General features: G+C 55.1%; 1 protein-coding gene across 1 annotated transcript; it reads right to left on the bottom strand.

Annotated features, from left to right (window-relative positions):
• Window positions 1–4,510: 4,510 nt before the first annotated feature.
• Window positions 4,511–12,857, bottom strand: LOC109246533 (pepsin A). Its single transcript, XM_019414575.2, has 8 exons — window positions 12,672–12,857; window positions 10,568–10,685; window positions 9,911–10,029; window positions 8,933–9,132; window positions 7,351–7,467; window positions 6,145–6,289; window positions 5,948–6,046; window positions 4,511–4,825 (listed from the first exon to the last, which is right to left on the bottom strand). Exons 1-8 carry the CDS (start codon window positions 12,675–12,677, stop codon window positions 4,676–4,678), a joined length of 954 nt encoding a protein of 317 aa, XP_019270120.1. The 5' UTR covers window positions 12,678–12,857; the 3' UTR covers window positions 4,511–4,675.
• Window positions 12,858–19,165: the final 6,308 nt, after the last annotated feature.

Below are 19,165 nucleotides of genomic sequence, written 5' to 3' on the forward strand. Positions count from 1 at the left end.
GTTTGGGTTCCCCCAAGAGCAGACTTAGAGATAAATATCTGGGGGAGAGTCACTGACCTGGGGAGTGATCCCGGGGAGCACGGCAAGGGAAGGGGGCGGTGAGACAGAGACGGGAAGAAAACCAATCGCGGTGCATTACAGAGTGGGTCGCGGCTATGGGCATCTGGTACCTGGCCCTTCTGCAGGCCCTCTGGGAGACCGTGTAGCACAGGCCTCAGAACTGTCCTCCTGTGGACAAAGGCATCCTCGTGCCTCTCTTGTCCCCCTCTTGCTCCCAGGCTGTTGGCTCTCCAGCATGTCCGACTGGCCAAGGCCAAGGATGGAGCTTGCCTCCTTTATACGGTCTCCCGGGCACAAGCAGGCGCTTGGAGAAGAGGTAGGGGACTGTCTGCAGAGGGCCTCCCGGCTGGCCGGGACTGTTATTACCTCACACTGTGGTCAGCACCGTCCCTTCCCAGGACCCCTGGGGGGCCCAGGGCTGTCCTCCTTCAAGCAGTGCTGATGTGACATGTTGGGAGGCCCCAGTGGAATCCAACTTGGTAAGACCGTGTTCTGCCCGAAATAAGCCCCAGGATGCATGGGCCCCTGTCCAGGGCTGGCTGGCTCCAGCAGTCTGGATGGCTGCCTTCAGGACCCCAGATGGGTGAGAGCTGCTTTTAATGAATGGGATGAGCCGGTCTGAATTCTCAGCAGCTGGTCTGAATTCTCTGACTCCAACATGCAGGGGCGGGGGTGGGGGGTTGTTGTTGGGTGTCTCCCCAAGCGCCCTGCAGTGTCCCGTACCTGGGACTCTGTGCTTAGGAGGGGTCTGAGGAGCAGTAGAGGATGCTGGAAGCCTGGTCCGCGGTGTCAGTTTCCCCAGACCTGGGGAGTTCCCAAAGGGCCACATTAGGAGACCCTGTTCAAAAGACCTGGGTTTGGAGGTTTTGTTTTGCTTTAGTTTATTTATTTTTGAGAGAGAGAGAATCCAAAGCAGGCTCCAGGCTCCGAGCTGTCAGCACAGAGCCTGACACGGGGCTCGAACCCACGAACCCTGAGATCATGACCTGAGCCAAAGTCGGATGCTTCACCGACTGAGCCACCCAGGTGCCCTGTGGGTTTGGAGGTTTTTAGATGAACAGGCTTGAGAACAAACCACAGTAGGCTTCGAATTAGGATAAACTCAGATTTAAGAGTACCTTCCCTGAATTTTAGTGTGCAGTGCGTTCACATCATTAGAAATACAAACACGTAAAACTGTATTCAGTGAGACATCTCCCCCATCCCCCTTCTACCCGGCTCCCCCTCTTCTTCCTTTTCTGGTTTCTGATTCTGGGTGTCCTTTCTCAGGTCCGGTAGGTATGTAAGTGCAAGGAAATCTTAGTTTCTTCCTTTGTAATCCAAAGACAGCATAACACAGGCCTGTTGTCACCTTTGCATGTGTGTTTTCACCTAACCGTCTCTTCTCAAGATCTTTCCCCGCACCTAGGAGAGCACGCTCATTGTAAACCTTGCCGGCCCGCACACCACGTTGTTTAAAACCAGCCCCCCACCCAGCCCCCCACCCGGTGGACATTTGGGTCGTTTCAAATCTTGCTCTTACAAAAGATGCTACAAAGAATAACCTTGTACTTACATCATTTTGCACGTGTGCAAGTGTATCTTTAAGAGAAATTCCCAGAAGTGACGTTACTGGGCCAGAAGGTATACGCATTTCTAATGTGGATAGATATTGCCAAATGGCGTTCCTTGGGGGCTGTACCAGTTTCCGTCCTTACCAGCAGAGTGCGTCCGGCGACGCTGTGGGTTCCACAGACCAGTGGAACAGAGACCTAGGAGATGAAAATACAGCCCTGGACAAGCGTGAAGGGGGAGCTGTGCTCAGACCCCCAAGGCCTGCGGGGAGTGGGGAAAGACGAAGAAGCCCGAGACTGTACAAAAGGAATGTGAATCCGTCTTATCTCGTGGGGCGAAATGGGAAGAGTCAGATCAGATACGTCAGCTCAGGGTTTCTCAGTCCAAATGGTCTGTTTAAAGGGGAGCCTTTTTAGATTCTGTCGGGATCCAGGAATCCCAGGGTGAGGAAACGGAAGAGGGGCTGGGAGGGAGGGGCTGGGCTGCAGCTGCCGGGGGCCAGGAGCAGAGTGGGAAGGGTCCAGGAAGCCGGGCCTGCATCCCCAGAGCCGAGCACACCGCCTGGCTCATGGGAGGTGCTCCGGAAATGCCAGAAACGGAAACACAGCAGAGGAGACAAGACAGTGTGAAATTCCTCCCCAGAAACCCAAGAAGTCCACCTGTTTGTCTCGGGACCACATACGACTGGAACAGAACGCTGGTGGGGGTGGGAGCGGACCCATCTGGGTCTTACGCGTGCCCTCGGTGAAGTCAGATCCACTTCCTTGCTGTTTCCTTCCAAAAAGTCATCTTGAATTCATTGCTCAGTCAACACATATTTATTGAGCACCTACAGTGTGCCGGGCCCTGCTCTTGACGCTGAGGCTTCAGCCGTCCCTGCTCGGTGGATCGAAAACAGGCTGTCCCATAAATGCACGATGGCAGGTTGTGCTGAATGCCCTCACGGATGGGAGAGCCAGGCTCCGAGCCGAACGACGGTAGTCAGGGAGGGCTTCGCAGGGAAGCGCTATTTAAGCTGAGGTCTGCAGGACGCTTGGTGTTAGCAGGTCAGGAGAAAAGGAGCAGCAAGCCAGGTAAAGGGGACGGGGTGTGCAGAGGTCCGGAGGTAGGGAAGAAGTCTGGGCATCTGTGGAGGTGGCAAAGGGCCAGGGTGGCAGGAGCTCAGGGTGAGAGGGGTCAAAGTGAGGCAGGGAAGGTAGCTGGGGACCAGAGCATGCAAGGCTTGGAGGGCTTATTGTCTTATTCAACTGTGCAATTCCAGGGCATTAATTAAAGGTCTTCATGGGGGTGCCTGGGGGGCTCAGTTGACAGAGGGTCTGATTTGGCTCAGGTCATGATCTCGAGGTTCGTGAGTTCGAGCCCCACATTTTGGGCTCGCTGCTGTCAGCGTGGAACGTGCCTCGGATCCTCTGTCCCTCTCTCTCTGCCCCTACCCCGCTGGCAAGCGTGCTCTCTCTCTGTCTCTCAAAAATAAACATTAAAAAAAAAAAAAAAGAAGGCTTTAAGCAAGGGAGCGATGTGATCAGATTTATGTTTCAAAAAGATCTTTCGGCTGTGGAAGATGGGGTAGGGAGGGTATTAGTGACAGTAGGGAGACCGGAACATCCTAGAGCCCCACATCTTATATTTGCATGGGTGACAAATGACAAATCAGGGGAGGATGGCAACAAGAGAGTTTCCAAAGCCATGTTGTCCTGCGGACCCCAAAGTCACTCCCTCTCTGCAGGGAGGCCTAGTGCCGGCCCTCAGCCTGGAATCCAGCGGCCCCCTGGCTGTGGGGGTTTTTCCCACGGTGCAGCTGAGAAGCTGGGGTCTGCAGTGGGTTCCCCAGCGAGAGAGGAACCCGGAAGGAAGCGGCATCACGCTGAGCTGCGTCAAGGTGAAAGAGATCACTTTGCGGGAGCACTTCGCCAAGCCTTTGGGAAACATGCCTTGGGCACCTCCAGGAAGCACCACCTAGAACTCTACGTGTTTTCTGCTTCTTTTGTAACTTTGTTCCTCATTGGACATTGTGCTTCCAAACCCATGGGCAGAAATGCTCTAAGGATTTCCTGTTTGCAGGGCTAGGGCGGTATCTGCTAATGAGCCTGCTCACTTCCTTCTCACACCCTCGGCTCAGGGGCCTGGAACACCGTCCTCTTTAAATGACTGACAGGGCAGGGCGCCTGGGTGACTCAGTCGGTTAAGCGTCTGGCTTCGGTTCAGGTCATGATCCCACGGTCCGTGAGTTTGAGCCCCGCGTCGGGCTCTGTGCTGACAGCTCGGAGCCTGGAGTCTCCTTCAGATTCTGCGGCTCCCTCTCTCTCTCACTGTGCCCCTCCCCTACTCACGCTCTGCCTCTCCCTCTTCCAAAAATAAGCATTAAAAAAATAAATAAAAAATAAGTTTAACTCATTGATGGGAAAATGGACCCATTCAGTTATCTGTACCCAGAGTGAGAGGCTCGAGGGGTTTTCAGGCGTTGGTCTGGATCAAGCAGCTGACCAACAGAGAGCAGCCCAGTAGATTTGGGGGTGTCAGCTTTGGTCACCCCTCCGACCCTTGCCTGGCCTGGCCTGCTTAGGAATGTTGGTGGAAAGCTACCTGCCCTCCATCTCTTTCTTTTTCTATCTCTTACTGCCTTTGGGAGAAAGAAGTTGACTCCCTCACCAAGAACCTTGGTGCCCTGTTCCACGAGGAGGCAACAGGCCTGGCATTTCTGGTGCCTGTCTTTACACGACGCTCCCAGCCAAACCCGCGGAGGGCTGTTCATCTTCCTGACTCGATTATGGGGTGTGAACCACTGTCACTGCTTGGTGGGGTCCAAGCGGATGTGGTCATCTTGTCCCCCTGGCCTGGCGTTCTAACCCCCATGGTGCGGCGAGAAATACGAAGAGAAGAGACTGCACAGAGCATGTTTCAGGAGGTGGGGTTTTTATTCTACGTTATTGGTATGATAGGGAACAGGGCCAAGATTCCGCCTCCACGATCCCATAGGAAGAACAATCAGGAGAATTATATACATCTAGAGTGGACAACAAAGGCTGGATCTTCCTGGGGACGTGGCGGGAAAGACGCAGGCTTAGGCCACGGGGGCCAGGCCGACCTGGTTGTTTGCCCTGTCGAAGACGGCAAAGTACTGGCGGATGAAGACGTCACCCAGGATCCAGAGCTCTCCGGAGGCGGTGGGGAGGTTCATGCCCTGGAGGCCGCTGATACAGCCCTGCTGGCTCTGGAGAAGAGGAGAAGGAAGCTGGAGATGGGACACTGGCTCGGCAGTGACAAGGCACTGGGGACTAAGCCGCAGGCAGCGCGGGCCGCCGCAAGGCACGCGCAAGGAGCGGCGTCCTGGCTGGTGTCCGGGGACGTGGCTCTTCTCGGCCGGGGGTCGGCCTGTATAAACTGCTCATTCTACTATTGGTTTCCAGGGATTACTAGACATTATCCAGTGTTTCTGGCAGCTGTACAGACCCTGACATCAACATCGGGGCTGAGGGGTTTAGGGAAAACTCAGCCGCCGTGAAGGATTTTGGAAGCTGGGGTGACACAGCCTTTTCTCATTATTCTGACCCCCTCCGGTGGCAAAGGGGATCGGCTGTTAGTCCTTTTCATTTACTGGGGCACCGGGCCACAACCTTGGCTGCACGCTAGAATCACCTGGGGGGCTTAGGAAAACCCCACTGTTTAGGCCCCGCCCCCTACTAATGAATCAGCATGCCTGGGGGACCGGCCCCGGACCTCAGCACTTCTTGCTGAATAGCCTCGAGTCACTGGGCAAAACTAGTTTTCCCCCTGGCTTCCTAACAGGCGGTGCGTCGCCCCCCCCCCCCCCCACGTGGCTTGTAATCTACCAAGTAAAGATTTGTTACTTCACAAGCCCCGCCCTGCGGAAAGTGCGATTTCCATTTGCTCAACCCTTTTCGCGCCTTTGATGTGGTCGCTCCGACCTGATCACCCTCACCACCCTCGGAGGATGGGGGAAGCTGGCGTCTCTAGTTTTTAGACCAGGAAATTGAGGCCGGGAGCGGCTGCCGCTTGCTCAGACTCCGCGAGCCAGTAATTGGCACCCAGCTTGGACTCAGGTGTGCAGCTAGAAACCCTCTCTTCCTGCCACGGGCCTTTGCCTCACTTTTGCCCTGTTGGGGGAGGGGCGCTGCACCCACAGTTTCATGCCTGCAGCTGTTTACAATGTATCCTATTTTCTCTGGAGGCTGTCCAGAGCAGCCTTCAGCTTCCTCTTGTGGAAGAGCCCTTTCCCTTGTGCAAAAGCGGGGGGCGGGGTGTGGGGCGCGGTGTGGTAGCTGGCCGCGTTCCCTGCAGGCACACCTAGGTGGCTGGCCCAGAGCCCCCTTACCTGCAGGATGTAGGCACTGGGAGGCAGTGGGTACTCATTGCCGTTGATGGTGAAGACGATGTCGGGCAGGTTGTTGATGGCTGAGCAGCTGATCCCCATCTGGAAAGAGTTGAGGGTTAGGAGGACTTGGGTTTCTTCTGCGTGGCGGACAGACCTGCCACTTGGGTCCAGAACAGGGCAGTCAGGGCCGGACTCACCTGGCCGTATGAGTTCTGGCTGGCTCCAATGTCGCTCTGGATGTTGGCAATGGCGTTGCTTGGGCCGGTCAGCAGAGAGGTGCCTGTGTCAACGATGGCCTGGCAGCCCCCGTTACAAGCGATGGACTGTCCGTTCATGGTGATGCTACACATGGATGAGATACAAGGAAGGGTCCCCTGAGTCCCCAGGGGGTAGATCTCCCCAAGGAGGAGCCAGGTGGCCCCAGAGGGTCCCCTCCTTCCCTCCACAGGCCAACACATAAAATTCCAGCTTCTCCATCGTGCATTCAGTTACTCAACAAATATTGACCGAGTGCCTGCCCTGTGCTAGGCATGGGGGATGCAAAACCGGACAGCCACACGGTTCCAGGCTGCGGGGAGCTCACGGTCGAGGAGGAGCAGGACACGTGGCAGGGGAACAGAAGCATGATCCAGGGGGCAAAGGGGGTGGTGCCGAGCAATCAGGGAGGGCTTCTCAGGGAAGCGGACACCCAGCGGTTGCTAGGGAGGTACAGAGCGGGAGGAGGACATCACAGGCGGGGAGTGACAGAGATACGGAGCAGGGGCAGGACGTAGAGGAAGTGAGGGACTTTTAGCCATGGCTGCGGCAGGTGCAAGGTAACCCTACGTGCCCGTTTGCGCAGGACAGTCCCGGTTTTAGCACTGCAAGTCTGGCGTCCCAGGGAAATGCTCATTCTTGGGCAAACCTGTGTAGGTGGTCACCCTAAGAGGCCAGCGGGGTGACAAACAGCTGGGGAATGAGGCTGCTTGGGGGAGGGGCAGGCTCCAAAGGGGGCAGTGGCGGGGGGCGGGGGGAATGAATGCCCTGCAATGAGCCCCCTCGCCCTAGGGTGGGAGGAGTGACTGCCAGTTCAGGGTCTCCTCAGTGCTGGGGTGTGTGGACAAGGATGCTGGTAGATTGTCCTGTCTGTTCGACGGGAAGGAAAGTGGCTATGTCATCCTTGCAGAACATCTTGAGGCGGATGGGGAGGGTCCCCAATAGCTCGCCTCCTCCAGTGAGGCGTCTTTCTTGGAATCTCTCTGGCTTGGCCAACTTCTCCTTTCTCCCGCTGGGGTACCTCTCCCTGGGCTGGCTGTTTGGCTGTTCCAGGGGGATTCTAGAAAGCTCAGTTAACTAGGAATCTATATGCAATGGAGATCCAGGGCCCCTGCCAGGATGTTGCCCTGTCCAGTGTTTGTTCTCACCTGTCCACGGAGATCTGCCAATAACCCTCGACGGAAACAGGGATCCAGTTCAGATTGCCAGTGTAGTAAGAAGAATCGATGCCACCGAACATCACCACGCTGCCACTCTGGTCATTGCTGGGGGGGGGGGGGGGGCGGAGATAGGGATTCATCCATTCATTCATTGATCTGAACATCTGCCATTTGTGTCCTAAGAGCCACGCCCACGATTGATTTCTTGCCAGTCCCAGGAGCCGTGATCCTTACACCAAGGCCCCTGAGTGGTCGCTACTGTTATTTCCGCTTCACAGCGAGGAAACCGAGGCTCAAAGAAGCGAGGCAACTTGCCCAAGGCCACACAGCCAGCGAGTGCCCGAACCGAGACCAAGACCAGAGCCCAGGTCTTTCTGGTTCCAACGCGTGTGGTTTCTGCCGCATATTCGCCCTCACTGCTGTGCATGCAGGGGCGCCTGGGCGGCTCAGTGGGTTAAGGGTCCAGACTCTCGGTTTCGGCTCGGGTCACGACCTCACGGTGTGTGAGATCGAGCCCCGCATTGGGCTCTGTGCCGGCAGTGCGGGGCCTGCTTGGGGGGTCTGTCTCTCCCTCTCTCTCTGTGCCTCTCGCGCTCTCTGTCTTGCTCCCAAAATAAATAAATAAGCTTAAGAAATTAAAAAAAAAAAAAAAAAGAAAAGGGAAGAAAAGAAGCAGATGCGTGTCTGCTCGTAAGGATTTGACAGTGTAGTTCACAGGTTCTCAGACAGGGGCGGTTTCTAATTTGCTCATGTCTGGGATGCTTTGATTGTCATGATCCAGTGGCCGTAAGGGGGTGCCACTGAGAGCTAGTAGATAGAGGCCAGGGAAGCCACTAAACATCTTACAATGCCCAGGAGAGCCCCAACAGAAGGAGTTATCGGGTCTAAAATGTCCATAGTGCTGTGATTGAGAAACCCTGACCTCTCTTATGGGTAGCACCCATAAAGGCAGGCTGTGTTTAAGAGCCGACTTGAATATTAAGGGTCCCAGAGGAAAAACAGATGAACGGTTCCTCCTGTTGTAAATTGCAGGGGTCCTTGTGACCGGGACATTCTCTTTCTAAATCTCTGCACTTTCGGGTTAGATAGGGAAGCGAAGGTGGGTGACTCCAAGAAATTAACCACGAAAGAACTGGCCCCAGATATAATGGTCCCCACTCACCTAACCCCACCCCAGCTCCCTGCAAACCTCTGACCGTGCAATGCAACGCAGGGAGGTTATAGGGGGACAGTTAACAGCTCAAGAAAAACATCGACCACGACCAATCGCTTCGAAAGAGAAGGATGTGTCACAAGAAAGCCGAGTGTCTCAGGAAAATTGATGACACCCTCTGATATTCTTGCATAAACCTCTGCTCAATCGAACCAACCCTTGGTGTATTCTGTATTCATTCTTGGAATTAACTCATAGCCACAACCGGAACCTAGATTTGGTTAACTAACAGAGGAAACCTGCTTTCATCATTTAAAAGTTCCCTCGTTGAAGCCACAAGCCCTATTTTCCAGCCTTGGACAGCCGCCTGTGGGGCCAGGTGGCTGTGACCCCCCTCCCCATCCCTGCCCAACTTACCCGCTCAGGTAGACTGAGAAGAGATCCTGCGAAACCAGCCCCTCATTCCACATGTTGTCAAAGACGGGTGTGGCCCCAGAGGCGGAGATCTGGGGGTAGGCCAGGCCCAGGATGCCATCGAAGGGAGCGTAGTACAGGAAGGAGCCGGGCTCAGTCTCACTCAGGCCGAAGATCTGGTTGGTGTCTGAGATGCCTCCGACCTGGATCGGGGGAAACCACGATGTTTGCGGTCAGCGCGGGTTGGCTGAGCACTGTGGGGACCAGCCCTGGGCCAAGAGGGTCCCTGGTTCATTTTGAGTAGGAATTGGCTTCCAGGGTGGCAGGCGGGAAGGAAGGGAGGAGGGCCGTCCCCGGGAAGGCTTGTTATTCCTGTGGAAGTAACCATTGCGACTGATCTCCAGATGGCCACAGTCTGTGGAGTGAGAATTTGCTGCAGAGCAGATGGCCACCGTGTGTGTGTGTGTGTGTGTGTGTGTGTGTGTGTGCGCGTGCACGAGTGCGTGCACGCTCTAGCTTCCGATGATTGGATGCAAAGGAGACCGCAGACAAGTCACAGCCCCTGACCCCTGCTGCACCTGCAGGGGCTGGGGTGGGGTGGGGTGCTTGTGAAGCTCTCGTGACTCAGGGGGGCTGCAGGTGGAGGGTGAGGAGGGGAAGGAGGTGCTGAAAGAGAACTGAGCCTTTGTGCCTTCCGCTCTTGGCCCCTACCCACCATTCAACTTGGGGGTGCTTGAGGTTGGCCTGTGGCTCTGGGAATCCACTCCCTTACCCGCTACTACCCACCCCCCTAGAAATGTCTGTGACATCTCTGCCACTTTCCCCCCCTGCATCCCCTCTCAGGTTACTTTTGTGATCACTGAGCCCTCCGTCGCTTGAATAAGCTGGCTCTGGGGGAGGGGGTGCACCGTGGTCCCCAGGGTCCTCGGAAGATGGCTCCGGGGCTGGGCAGGGTGAGGCGGCCGGCCGGCAGGTGCTCACCTGGACGGTGTCGTATCCCAGGATGCCTGTCATGCTGCCGGTGCCATAGGCGATGGAGACTGGCTGGTTGGTGGCCTGGTAGGTGGAGGACTCCTGAGGGTTGAAGCGCTTGTGGTTGGCTGCCGGGGCAAGAAGTCACAATGTCAAGTTCGAAAAGCTGAGCGAGAGTCACGGGCTGAGAGTGTGCTCCTTGGGGGCAGGGGGTGCCTTGGTTCTGGGTGGGGCTTTGGAGGAGAAATGTAACCCTCGCCCCAGGTTTCGGAGCCTAAGCATGCCCAGGTTCCACTTGTGTCTGGTTGGGCCAGTAGGGACCCTGTCACTGAGGGCAGGTCCCCAGCAGACCTCACGGTCTTCCCAAGGTCGCCCAGGCTAACACTGAACAGAGCAGGCTCATGGCTGTCTGCGGGGCCGAGCCCTTTCAAGTTCTCTGCCGGTGGACCGGGCTCCGTGAGGGCAGGGACCGCGTGTGATTCACGCCGTTCTCCCTGGGCCCCCGAGTCCAGTGCTTGGCACCTAGTAGCTGCTCAGGAAATGCCTGCTGAGTGAATCCCTGAGTGACTCCCCCCAGGCTTCAACCCTAGTGGAAGCCCCTGGGTGTTCAGGGCTCCAGGTCAGTTGGTCCCCGAGAACCCGGGCAGGGCAGGGCCAGGCACTCACTGCAGGCAGGACTCTTGCAGTAGACAGAAGGCACCCACAGGTTGGAGGAGCCGGTGTCGAAGATGACGGTGAACTGCTGAGGGGGGGTGCCGATGCCGATGGTGCCGAAGTACTCCATCTGCCAGGGTGGGACAGCACAGCTCAGTGACCGCTCCCCAGCCTGGCCTCCCCGGGGACTATGTCGGGGTGGGCTCTTCAGCCCACCTCCCACCTTTCCCTTCACCGTTCTGCCGGCCTTTCTCTCCCTGTCCAATGCATCCATCCTTCAAGGCCCAGCCTGGCCTCCCCCTCCGCCTGGAAGTCTTCCCTGATTGCTCCTCTGTTACCCTCTGACTGTTCTCTTCTAAGCACCATGAACACCTGATGATTATCGGCTGTCCCCTCTTCATTCAGCTCTTGTCTGGTATATCTTAGTGTCGTAGTCCTAGAGAACGTTCGCACGTTCTTGGACAGGGGGTAGAAACTTACAGCACCCATCAGAGTCTAGGCTGAACTGCTTTGCATTTAAACTGCTGACGGGGAAGTAAATAAATCCCCTCACGATGGGGCACCCCTCGAGGCGTCTGATTCCTAAATCTCGGTGTGTGTAGCAGGTTCAAGAAAGCACAGAGTCAGGATTGTTATTCTCAGTGGCAGCGCCTTCTCCCTTCCCAGCTCTGTTCCAGCCCCGTGAAGCTTGCCGTTCTTTGATGATGATGTCAAGCTCATTCCCCTCCCAGGGCCTTTGCACTTGCTATTTCTTATGCCGGGCAAATGTTTATTCTAGATCTTTCCTCGGCTGGCGCCCTCTCACCACTCATTCAGTGCTCCAGTCGACTGTCACCTCTGCCAGGAGGCCCTCCCTGACCGCTTTATCTAAATATGCCCTTCCCTCATGGTTCTCCTTCCCCTTACTCTAATTAGTTCTTCTTTGTGACCCCGGTCATTACCTGAAATTATCTTAGATACTTGTCTCTTACTTGCCTTTCCCTCTAGAACACAAGCTCTAGGAACTTTGTTTATCCACCATTGTTTCCTTAGCTCCTTGCGCCGAGCCTCTGGCACATAGTAGGTGCTTCATAAATATTTGTGAAGTGAATAGGTGGGCTAATTTTACCAAGCTCTTGCCAAAGGCCAGGCCCTGTGCTAAGCACTCCAAAACCCCACGAGAAACAAAAAACAAAAACAAAAACAAACCCCCTTCCCCCCCAAAAAGCAGACAAAACCAAAGAACATTATTGCATTAATTACTTACAGCAACCCCCCGAAGGTAGATATTAGTGGTTCTGTTTTACAGACAAGGACACTTGAGGCTCACTCAGAATTTAAATGACTCGCCCAAGGTCACACGGCCCCTCAGCCCTACGGCCTAACTTTCACCAGGTCTGGCAGATTTCACAGGCTACGCTCTTAACGACCGGCAAGCTTGCTTCATAGCCGTGGCCCAGTGCCACGTACACTGGGGACACGACATCTCCTAAGGGGCAGGGTGTTGCCATTGGGTCCCAGATGGAAGAGTCAGAGTGATCTTCCTGAAACTCCAGTCCGATCGTGTCGACCCTCCCGGTGAAGACAACTGAGTGGCGGTTGAGGAAACAGACTCTGATTTGGCTACGCTCACCGACCCCTCAGTCCTCCATCGTGCCTCTCTCTCTAGCTCTCTGCTCTCCCTGAACACCGGCCTCCTTTCCTCGCATGCGCTCTGTCCCCCGCTGTCCCGAGGTCTGGCACACGCCGTCAGCCCTCTGGGACGCTCTCCTGTCCCCTGGAAACCCCCGTTGTTCCTTCCCTGCTTGTCCCGGCCACACCCTCACAGTGTGAGACCGTCACTGAGCCGGGGTTGTGAGGCTCACTGGGGACCGTCTGTGTGTCCCTCCTAAGACTGTGAGCTCCTTGAGCGCAGGGGCTGTGCCCCTGGGCCCAGCACGGTCCCGGACACGTAGAGAGGTGCCCCGTATGCATAAACACCGGAGGAAAGAGTGAATGAATGGCAACAGCTCTGACGGTGACTTCCTGCCCTCCCTGGGCCTCTGGGATCCCGGACGCAGACCCCGCGGTCACTGCCTGGGGGTCCGGAGCGCTGGCCCATCCTCCGAGCTGCCCGGTTGCCGGCCCGTGCACTCACATCCATGTAGTTTTCCAGGGGCTGGGCGGCTATCAAGGTGGCGGACTCATCGTGGAAGTACTTGTTGGCTGGGTTGAAGCTGTACTTCTTCAGGAAGTCATCCAGGAGGCCGTGCTCGATCAGATTCTCCCTCAAGGTCTTCTTCTTGGTGAGGGGAACCCTGTGGCAGAGCAGTTGCAAAGGGGGGGGGGTTGGCAGGAGGAAGAGGAATCGGCCCGTGCGGTGCCGCGGAAGCCTCGGAAGGCCGAGGAAGCTGGCCCGGGAGAGGACGAAGAAGGGAGGCCGAGGCGGGGGGTGGGAGACGCTTCTCTTTTTGGCACGCTAAGGCAAAGAGGTTAAGCGGTTGCCCGAAGTCGCCGGGCACCCAGCCGTGGCCAGGCTGGAGCCCCACGTCGGCGGGGCTGCGTCCCCAAGAAGGCAGAGAGAGAGAGAGAGAGAGAGAGAGAGAGAGACAAGAAGGGAGACTGGAGCCAGTGGAACAGAGTGGAGTCGGATGGGGGGAGAGGGGAGGAAGGAAATCGTGAGGCGGGGAGGAAGACAGCAGGAGGAGATGGCTGTTCCTCGGGCAGCGGGGCCCCGGACTCACTTGACGATGACACACTCAGAGAGTGCCACCAAGCTGAGCAGCAGCAGCCACTTCATGGTTCTCGTCGGTCCCGATCTCCGGAGAAGGGTAGATGGGTGGAAAGTGTACCGCAGTCCACGGGAGCTGCTGCTTATATACAGCCCAGGTCCTTGGGGATCAGCCTTATCGGCCTCCCAATGTCACCCCTTATCGTAACCCCAAACAGAAAAGTTCCCGATAAGACGGTCCCGGTCCCCGCCCCCGAGCTCTGTTCTGAGAAGTTTCCAATGAAGTAGATTTCCATTGTAACCATAGCCCGCAGTTGGGATGGACCTGAGGGGGGGGGGAGCGGCAAGCTATGGAGGGGTGGCCTATTTCTTACATGGAATCCATTAAAATGTGACAACTTGAATATTTTGACAGAATGGGTCTAAAGTGCACTTAACCTGGAACGGACGCGGAGGAAGCTCGTCGCCCCCCGCTTTGCCCCCGTGGCACAGGGGGCTGGGGTTCTCAGGGGACGGTTCCCCACCCGGTGATGGGCCACGTTCCTGTAGCTGCTAGCCCAAAACACATTCCTAGGTTGGTGGCTTGGGACTCAGGACACATTTCTTTCTTTTTATTTTATTTTTTTAATGTTTATTTAGTTTTTGAGAGAGAGAGAGAGAGAGAGAGCGTGAGTGGGGAGGGGCAGAGAGAGAGAGGGAGACCCAGAATCCGAAGCAGGCTCCAGGCTCCGAGCTGTCAGCCCAGAGCCCGACGCGGGGCTCGAACCCACAAGCCGTGAGATCATGACCTGAGCGGAAGTCAGACGCTTAACTGACTGAGCCAGCCGGGCGCCCCTCAGGACACATTTCTGCCCAGAAATGTCCTCATAAGGGTTTGTCGGGCTTCGAACTAGCCTCCAGGCCCTCTTACGTTCTTGTTTTTCATGCAGCGGAGAGGAAGAGGAGGGAGTGGAGCACGTGGAAGAACAAGGCCTGTCTTTCCTGGAGGAAGCAAACTTGAAACAGGCTGGGTTTGTCACGGGAGTCTGTGCCCTTCGCTTTCCGCATTCCTTCTCTCCCTACTGCTCCTCTCTGACCCTCTCAGGTTGCTGGAAGCCTCCGCCTTGGAGATCCCACCGGGGCCTGACGCTCCCAGGTGCTTCATGCGTAAAACGTGGCCAGATCAGCTACAGTAGAGCAAAGCTATCGGGGAAGATTCATACTAGCATGTGAATGGCTTCAAAGAGAATTCTCTTCTTAGAAGATGCCTACTGGGACGCCTGGGTGGCTCAGCTGGTTAAGCGACCGGCTCCTGATTTTGGCTCGGGTCATGATCCCAGGGTCGTGGGATCGAGCCTCACATTGGGCTCCGGGCTGAGTGTGTAGCCTGCTTAAGATTCTGTCTGTCCGTCTGTCTGTCTCTTTCTCTCCCTCAGCCCCTCCCCACTCTCACTCCCTCTCTCTAAAGTAAAAAAAAAAATTAAAAAAGAAAGAAAGAAAGAACAGGATTACCAGCCCACCGGATTCTCTACCTTGTAGGGGGTGTTCAGGGGCCACAGTGGAGTGAAAACTTTGATTCAGAAATTGTCGGGGAGGGATATAAGTGAGAGAGAGGTTGCCAGCCCTATCTGTGGGTCTTGTTTTGAAATCAGATCCCCTGGGCCACCCCTGGTTTTTCCAGCATCAGGAGACACAGATTCTATGAAAGCTCCAAGTTCCCCCCCATTGCCTCTGGGTGACTGTGGAGGGGTGGGCGGTGTGGATCAAGGTTGGGACCGGTGGTGGTTAAATACAAAGCACACTTGCGTTTCACATTTAACCCGTGAAGACCCGTGAAGACATCTTGGTGGCCCAAACGTGGATCGTTGCCCGGTATTTTCCCCGGTCCCATCTTGTGGTACCTGCTTCCTCTCCTCTCTCTTTAATTCCCCTCCAGCTTTTCTCAGTCTCACCTTTGGGATGATCTCAGCACATCTACGGGGGAGCTGATGGCCCTCCGGATGGTTGTCTAAGTTCTGGGAGCACCAGAACCCCTGGCTCAAAGCTGCCATTGGGCAGGGGGGAGGGGGGGAGGGGGAGTGCGCAGGGGTGGGGGTGCTCATCATTATTCTTTCTACTTTATGTATATGTTATGTGTATCTGAAACCGTTCATAAATAGTTTCTGAAAAAAGAAGGAAACAAGGGGCACCTGGGTGGCTCGGTGGGTTGAGCGTCCGACTTTGGCTCAGGCCACAATCTCATGGCTTGTGAGTTCGAGCCCCACGTCGGGCTCTGTGCTGACTGCTTGGAGCCTGGAGCCTGCTGTGGATTCTGGGTCTCCCTCTCTCTCTGCCCCTTCCCCGCTCATGCTCTGTCTCTCTCTCTCTCTCTCTCAAAAATAAACATTCAAAAATTAAAAATAAAAAAAATTAAAAAGAAAGAAACAAGGACCGAGTCTTTTTTTTTTCTTTTTTTTTAAAGAACCGAATCATTTGCACCTACTTTTCAAGTTGGAAATGTGGGTGGGTGGGTCGTAGCGGGGAGAGTCAGGGAACCCTCGGGATTGAGATGTGGGGAGCGGACCATAAAGATCATGATGTGTGTTTTATTCATCTTTCACTTTTCTCAATGAATTATATGGTGCACAGAAGTGTTCAAGACGGTGTCCTGACTGACCCCAAGCAAGCTGGGCTTGGTTAAGAGCAGCTCGGGGATGCGGCTCAGAGCAGGGGCACGATTCCATAATTAGCCGTCTTTGCCATTGCCTGCTCATTCTGGTGACTTGCCCGGAGTGGGATCATCCCAAGTGTTTCTCTCCCTTGGCCATTAGAGGAGACGGGAGCTTAGGTCTATCCACCTCTTACCCTTAGCTCACTCTGTTAAGTAATATTATCAGCCCCATTTTATGGATGAGGAAACCGAGGCTCAGAGGAGTTGTGCCGCTTGCCTGAGGGACACAGTGAGAGAGCAGGGGTTTGAACCCAGGCCTCTCTCTCTTGTTCCCTCTGCCTTCGGCCCCCATCGCCTGACTGGGGTTTACCGCAGGCCGTGGAGGAATCTTCTGAAGACTCCTGGGTCCAGCGTCCGGGTTTGAATCCCAGCCCTGCCTCTGAACGTCTGTGAGACCCGGGGCTAGTGATCGGGTCTCTCTGAGACTCAGTTTCCTCATCTATAAAATGGGGATAATGGCACTGCCACTTCCAGGGGACTGTAGTGACGACTGAATGCAGGGTGCTAACCAGCCACACCCTTCCAGGGGCTAAGGCGAAAGCCACGGTCAACCCCCAGTGCTTGGCCCCCCCTTGCAGGTGGCTACGCAAAATGTATGGCCCCTTTGGAAAATGGCTCAGCAGTTCCGTATAGAGTAAACACGCACTTACCATTTGACCCAGCAATCCCCCTCCTGGGTATTTACTGAAAAGAAATGAGAACCATGTGTCCTCACAAAGACCTGCACACAGATGTTTATAACAGCTTTTTTTCGTAACTGTCGAAAACTGGCAACGACTCAGAAGTCCCTCAGCTGGGCGCTGGATGCGCGAACGGTGGTGTAGCCACACGATGGGAGAGCGTTCAGCAAGAGACACAAACGAGCTGCCGGACAAATCTTACAAGCAAGCATTAGGCGGAGTGAAGGAGGCCAGACTCAAAAGGCCACATCCGTACGATTCTGTGTATACGATGTTCTGGAAAAGGCAAAATAATGGGAACAGGAAACAGGGCAGAGGCCAGGGAAGAGGTTGACTTGGGGGAGATGGAAATACCCTCTCTCTAGATGGTACACTTGAAAAGGTACGTTTCTCTCCACGGCCACAGACGTAATGCACCTGACCTTACAGCAGGTGGCGTGTGAAGCCAGTGACAGCCACACGAGGGGGGGGAGTGAAGGGAAATTGGGTGCCTAGGTTCTGCCCACGTGGGCCCTGGAAGGGGGGCGACACATGGCATTCATTTCAAATAAGATGTCGTAAGGGGCGCCTGGGTGGCTCAGTCGGTGAAGCGTCCAACTTCGGCTCCGGTCACGATCTCGCGGTTCCCGAGTTCAAGCCCCGCGTCGGGCTCTGCGCTGACAGCTCGGAGCCTGGAGTCTGCTTCGGATGCTGGGTCTCCCTCTCTCTCTCTCAAGAATAAATAAAGATTAAACAAATTTAAAAACAAAATAGATTCTATTTAAAAAAATAAGATATCGGAATACTATTAAAGGAAATGCAAAAGAGAAGAATGACCCCTTCCTCATCCCTACTTTCAGTTTGGTCCTTTGGCACCATGAGTAAAATCTGTCACAATTTGCTTTTCTCCTCCACATCGAATGGTGGCAGCGACAAAGCTGGGCCGCTGTGGCAAAGCTTTGAGGAGCGCCGAGTGAGGACCCACAAACATTCCTCAGAGCCCCTGGCTGGCAAGCTCTTTCACGCCATCCTGGGGGTGAGGGTGGGGTGGCCAGGGTCCATCTAGGAGGGGTAGACGGTGTTCAGGCTCTCCCCCCGTGGGCATATGAGAGGGTTGTAGGGTTTAGAGTCTGAGGATGGGCAACAATTTGGGGGGCACAGCTGGACTGGGGGCCCCCCGCATGGGAACTTCAGACAGAGGAGAAATGTGTTTGCGAAGCAGAAGGAAGGCTCTTTAGGAGGGAACCTGAAGGAGCCATTTACGTATTCATTCAGCTCATTTTTATTATGCACCTGCTACATGCTGGGTTGCCATGTTCCAGCGGCTGGGGGTACATCTGTGCACAAAATGGAAACATGCCAAGTCTTCAACGGGTTTGTGGTCAAGTCAAGAGAGGCCAGGGATCCAGGAGGGCTGCTCTCCGTTTCCTACCTGGATAGGTCTTTGGATTGCACTAATGGGAAGCTGGTGGATTGGTGAAGATAATCGAGTCTTTCTTTCCTTCTTTTTAAAAAATGTTTATTTATTTTTGAGAGAAAGAGACACAGAGCATGAGCAGGGGAGAGGCAGAGAGAGAGAGGGAGACACAGAATCTGAAGGAGGCTCTGGGCTCCGAGCTGTCAGCACAGAGCCCGACGCGGGGCTCGAACTCACAAACCTTGAGATCATGACCTGAGCTGAAGTCAGACGCTTAACCGACTGAGCCACCCAGGTGCCCTTGAGTCTTCCTATATTAGAGATTTTAACACCCCGGGAGAGGCTGAAATGGATGGCACCAATTCCCAGCTAATGGCAGAGTCTATGATGACCCCCAGGTTATCCTTGCCCTCTGGTATCTGTGCCCCTCGTAAACCCCTCCCTTGAATGTGTGCAGGACCTGTGACTTGATTCTAGTCTGATCATCAGCCAGGGCCGCTCTGTGTCTGCCAGGGGTGGTGGGGAGAAGCCAGGATATGGCAAAGCAGATGGATTGTCACTTGTATGATGACATTAGGTGAGATCATCATTCTGTCTTTCCAGTAGATTCTTTGTATAGACTTTCTCCCTTGCTCACTCTGATGAGGCGAGCTGCCCTGCAGAGAAGCCCAAACATTGAAGAACAGGGGGTGGTCTCCAGTCGTTAGCCAGCAAGGAACAGAGCCCCCCCCCCCCCTCCCCCAGTGTGACAACCCACAAGGAACTGAATCCTGCCAACAACCATGTGAGCTGGGAAGCGGACCCTTCTCCGGTCGAAACTCAGATGAGACCACATCCCTGGCTGACACCCTGGCTGCGGCTTTGTGAGAGACCCTGAACTGGAGGAAGTTGACTACCTACGAACCTCCATCCATGCAATAAGGCCTGTGTTTCCAAGGTTCTCCATGCTTTTCTCAGTGCTTTGAGATACACGAGCTTTTAAAAATTATTATCCTCCCTTGCATTGTCCCTACTGACACAGTTCCGAAGGTCTAAGTGGTCAACACAGGTTCACGTAACCGAATAGTGACACTATTTAGAGCCCGGGACCTGAGTCACAGAAGGCTCTTGTCTTGGGAGACCGTTGCTCTGGGTCGGGCTCTGTGCGCACACACAC

Source organism: Panthera pardus, unplaced genomic scaffold, assembly GCF_024362965.1.
Source record: "Panthera pardus isolate Hobbes unplaced genomic scaffold, ASM2436296v1 HiC_scaffold_12, whole genome shotgun sequence".
Lineage (NCBI taxonomy): Eukaryota > Metazoa > Chordata > Mammalia > Carnivora > Felidae > Panthera > Panthera pardus.

What these genes read in the sequence shown, in the direction of transcription:
- LOC109246533 (XM_019414575.2), bottom strand. An exon ending in TTCTCAGTCTACCTGAGCGG is followed by an intron (nt 7,468 to 8,932) that starts GTAAGTTGGGCA and finishes CCCCCCCCCCAG; the next exon opens with CAATGACCAGAGTGGCAGCG. An exon ending in CCAGTGCCTACATCCTGCAG is followed by an intron (nt 4,826 to 5,947) that starts GTAAGGGGGCTC and finishes CCTCTTCTCCAG; the next exon opens with AGCCAGCAGGGCTGTATCAG.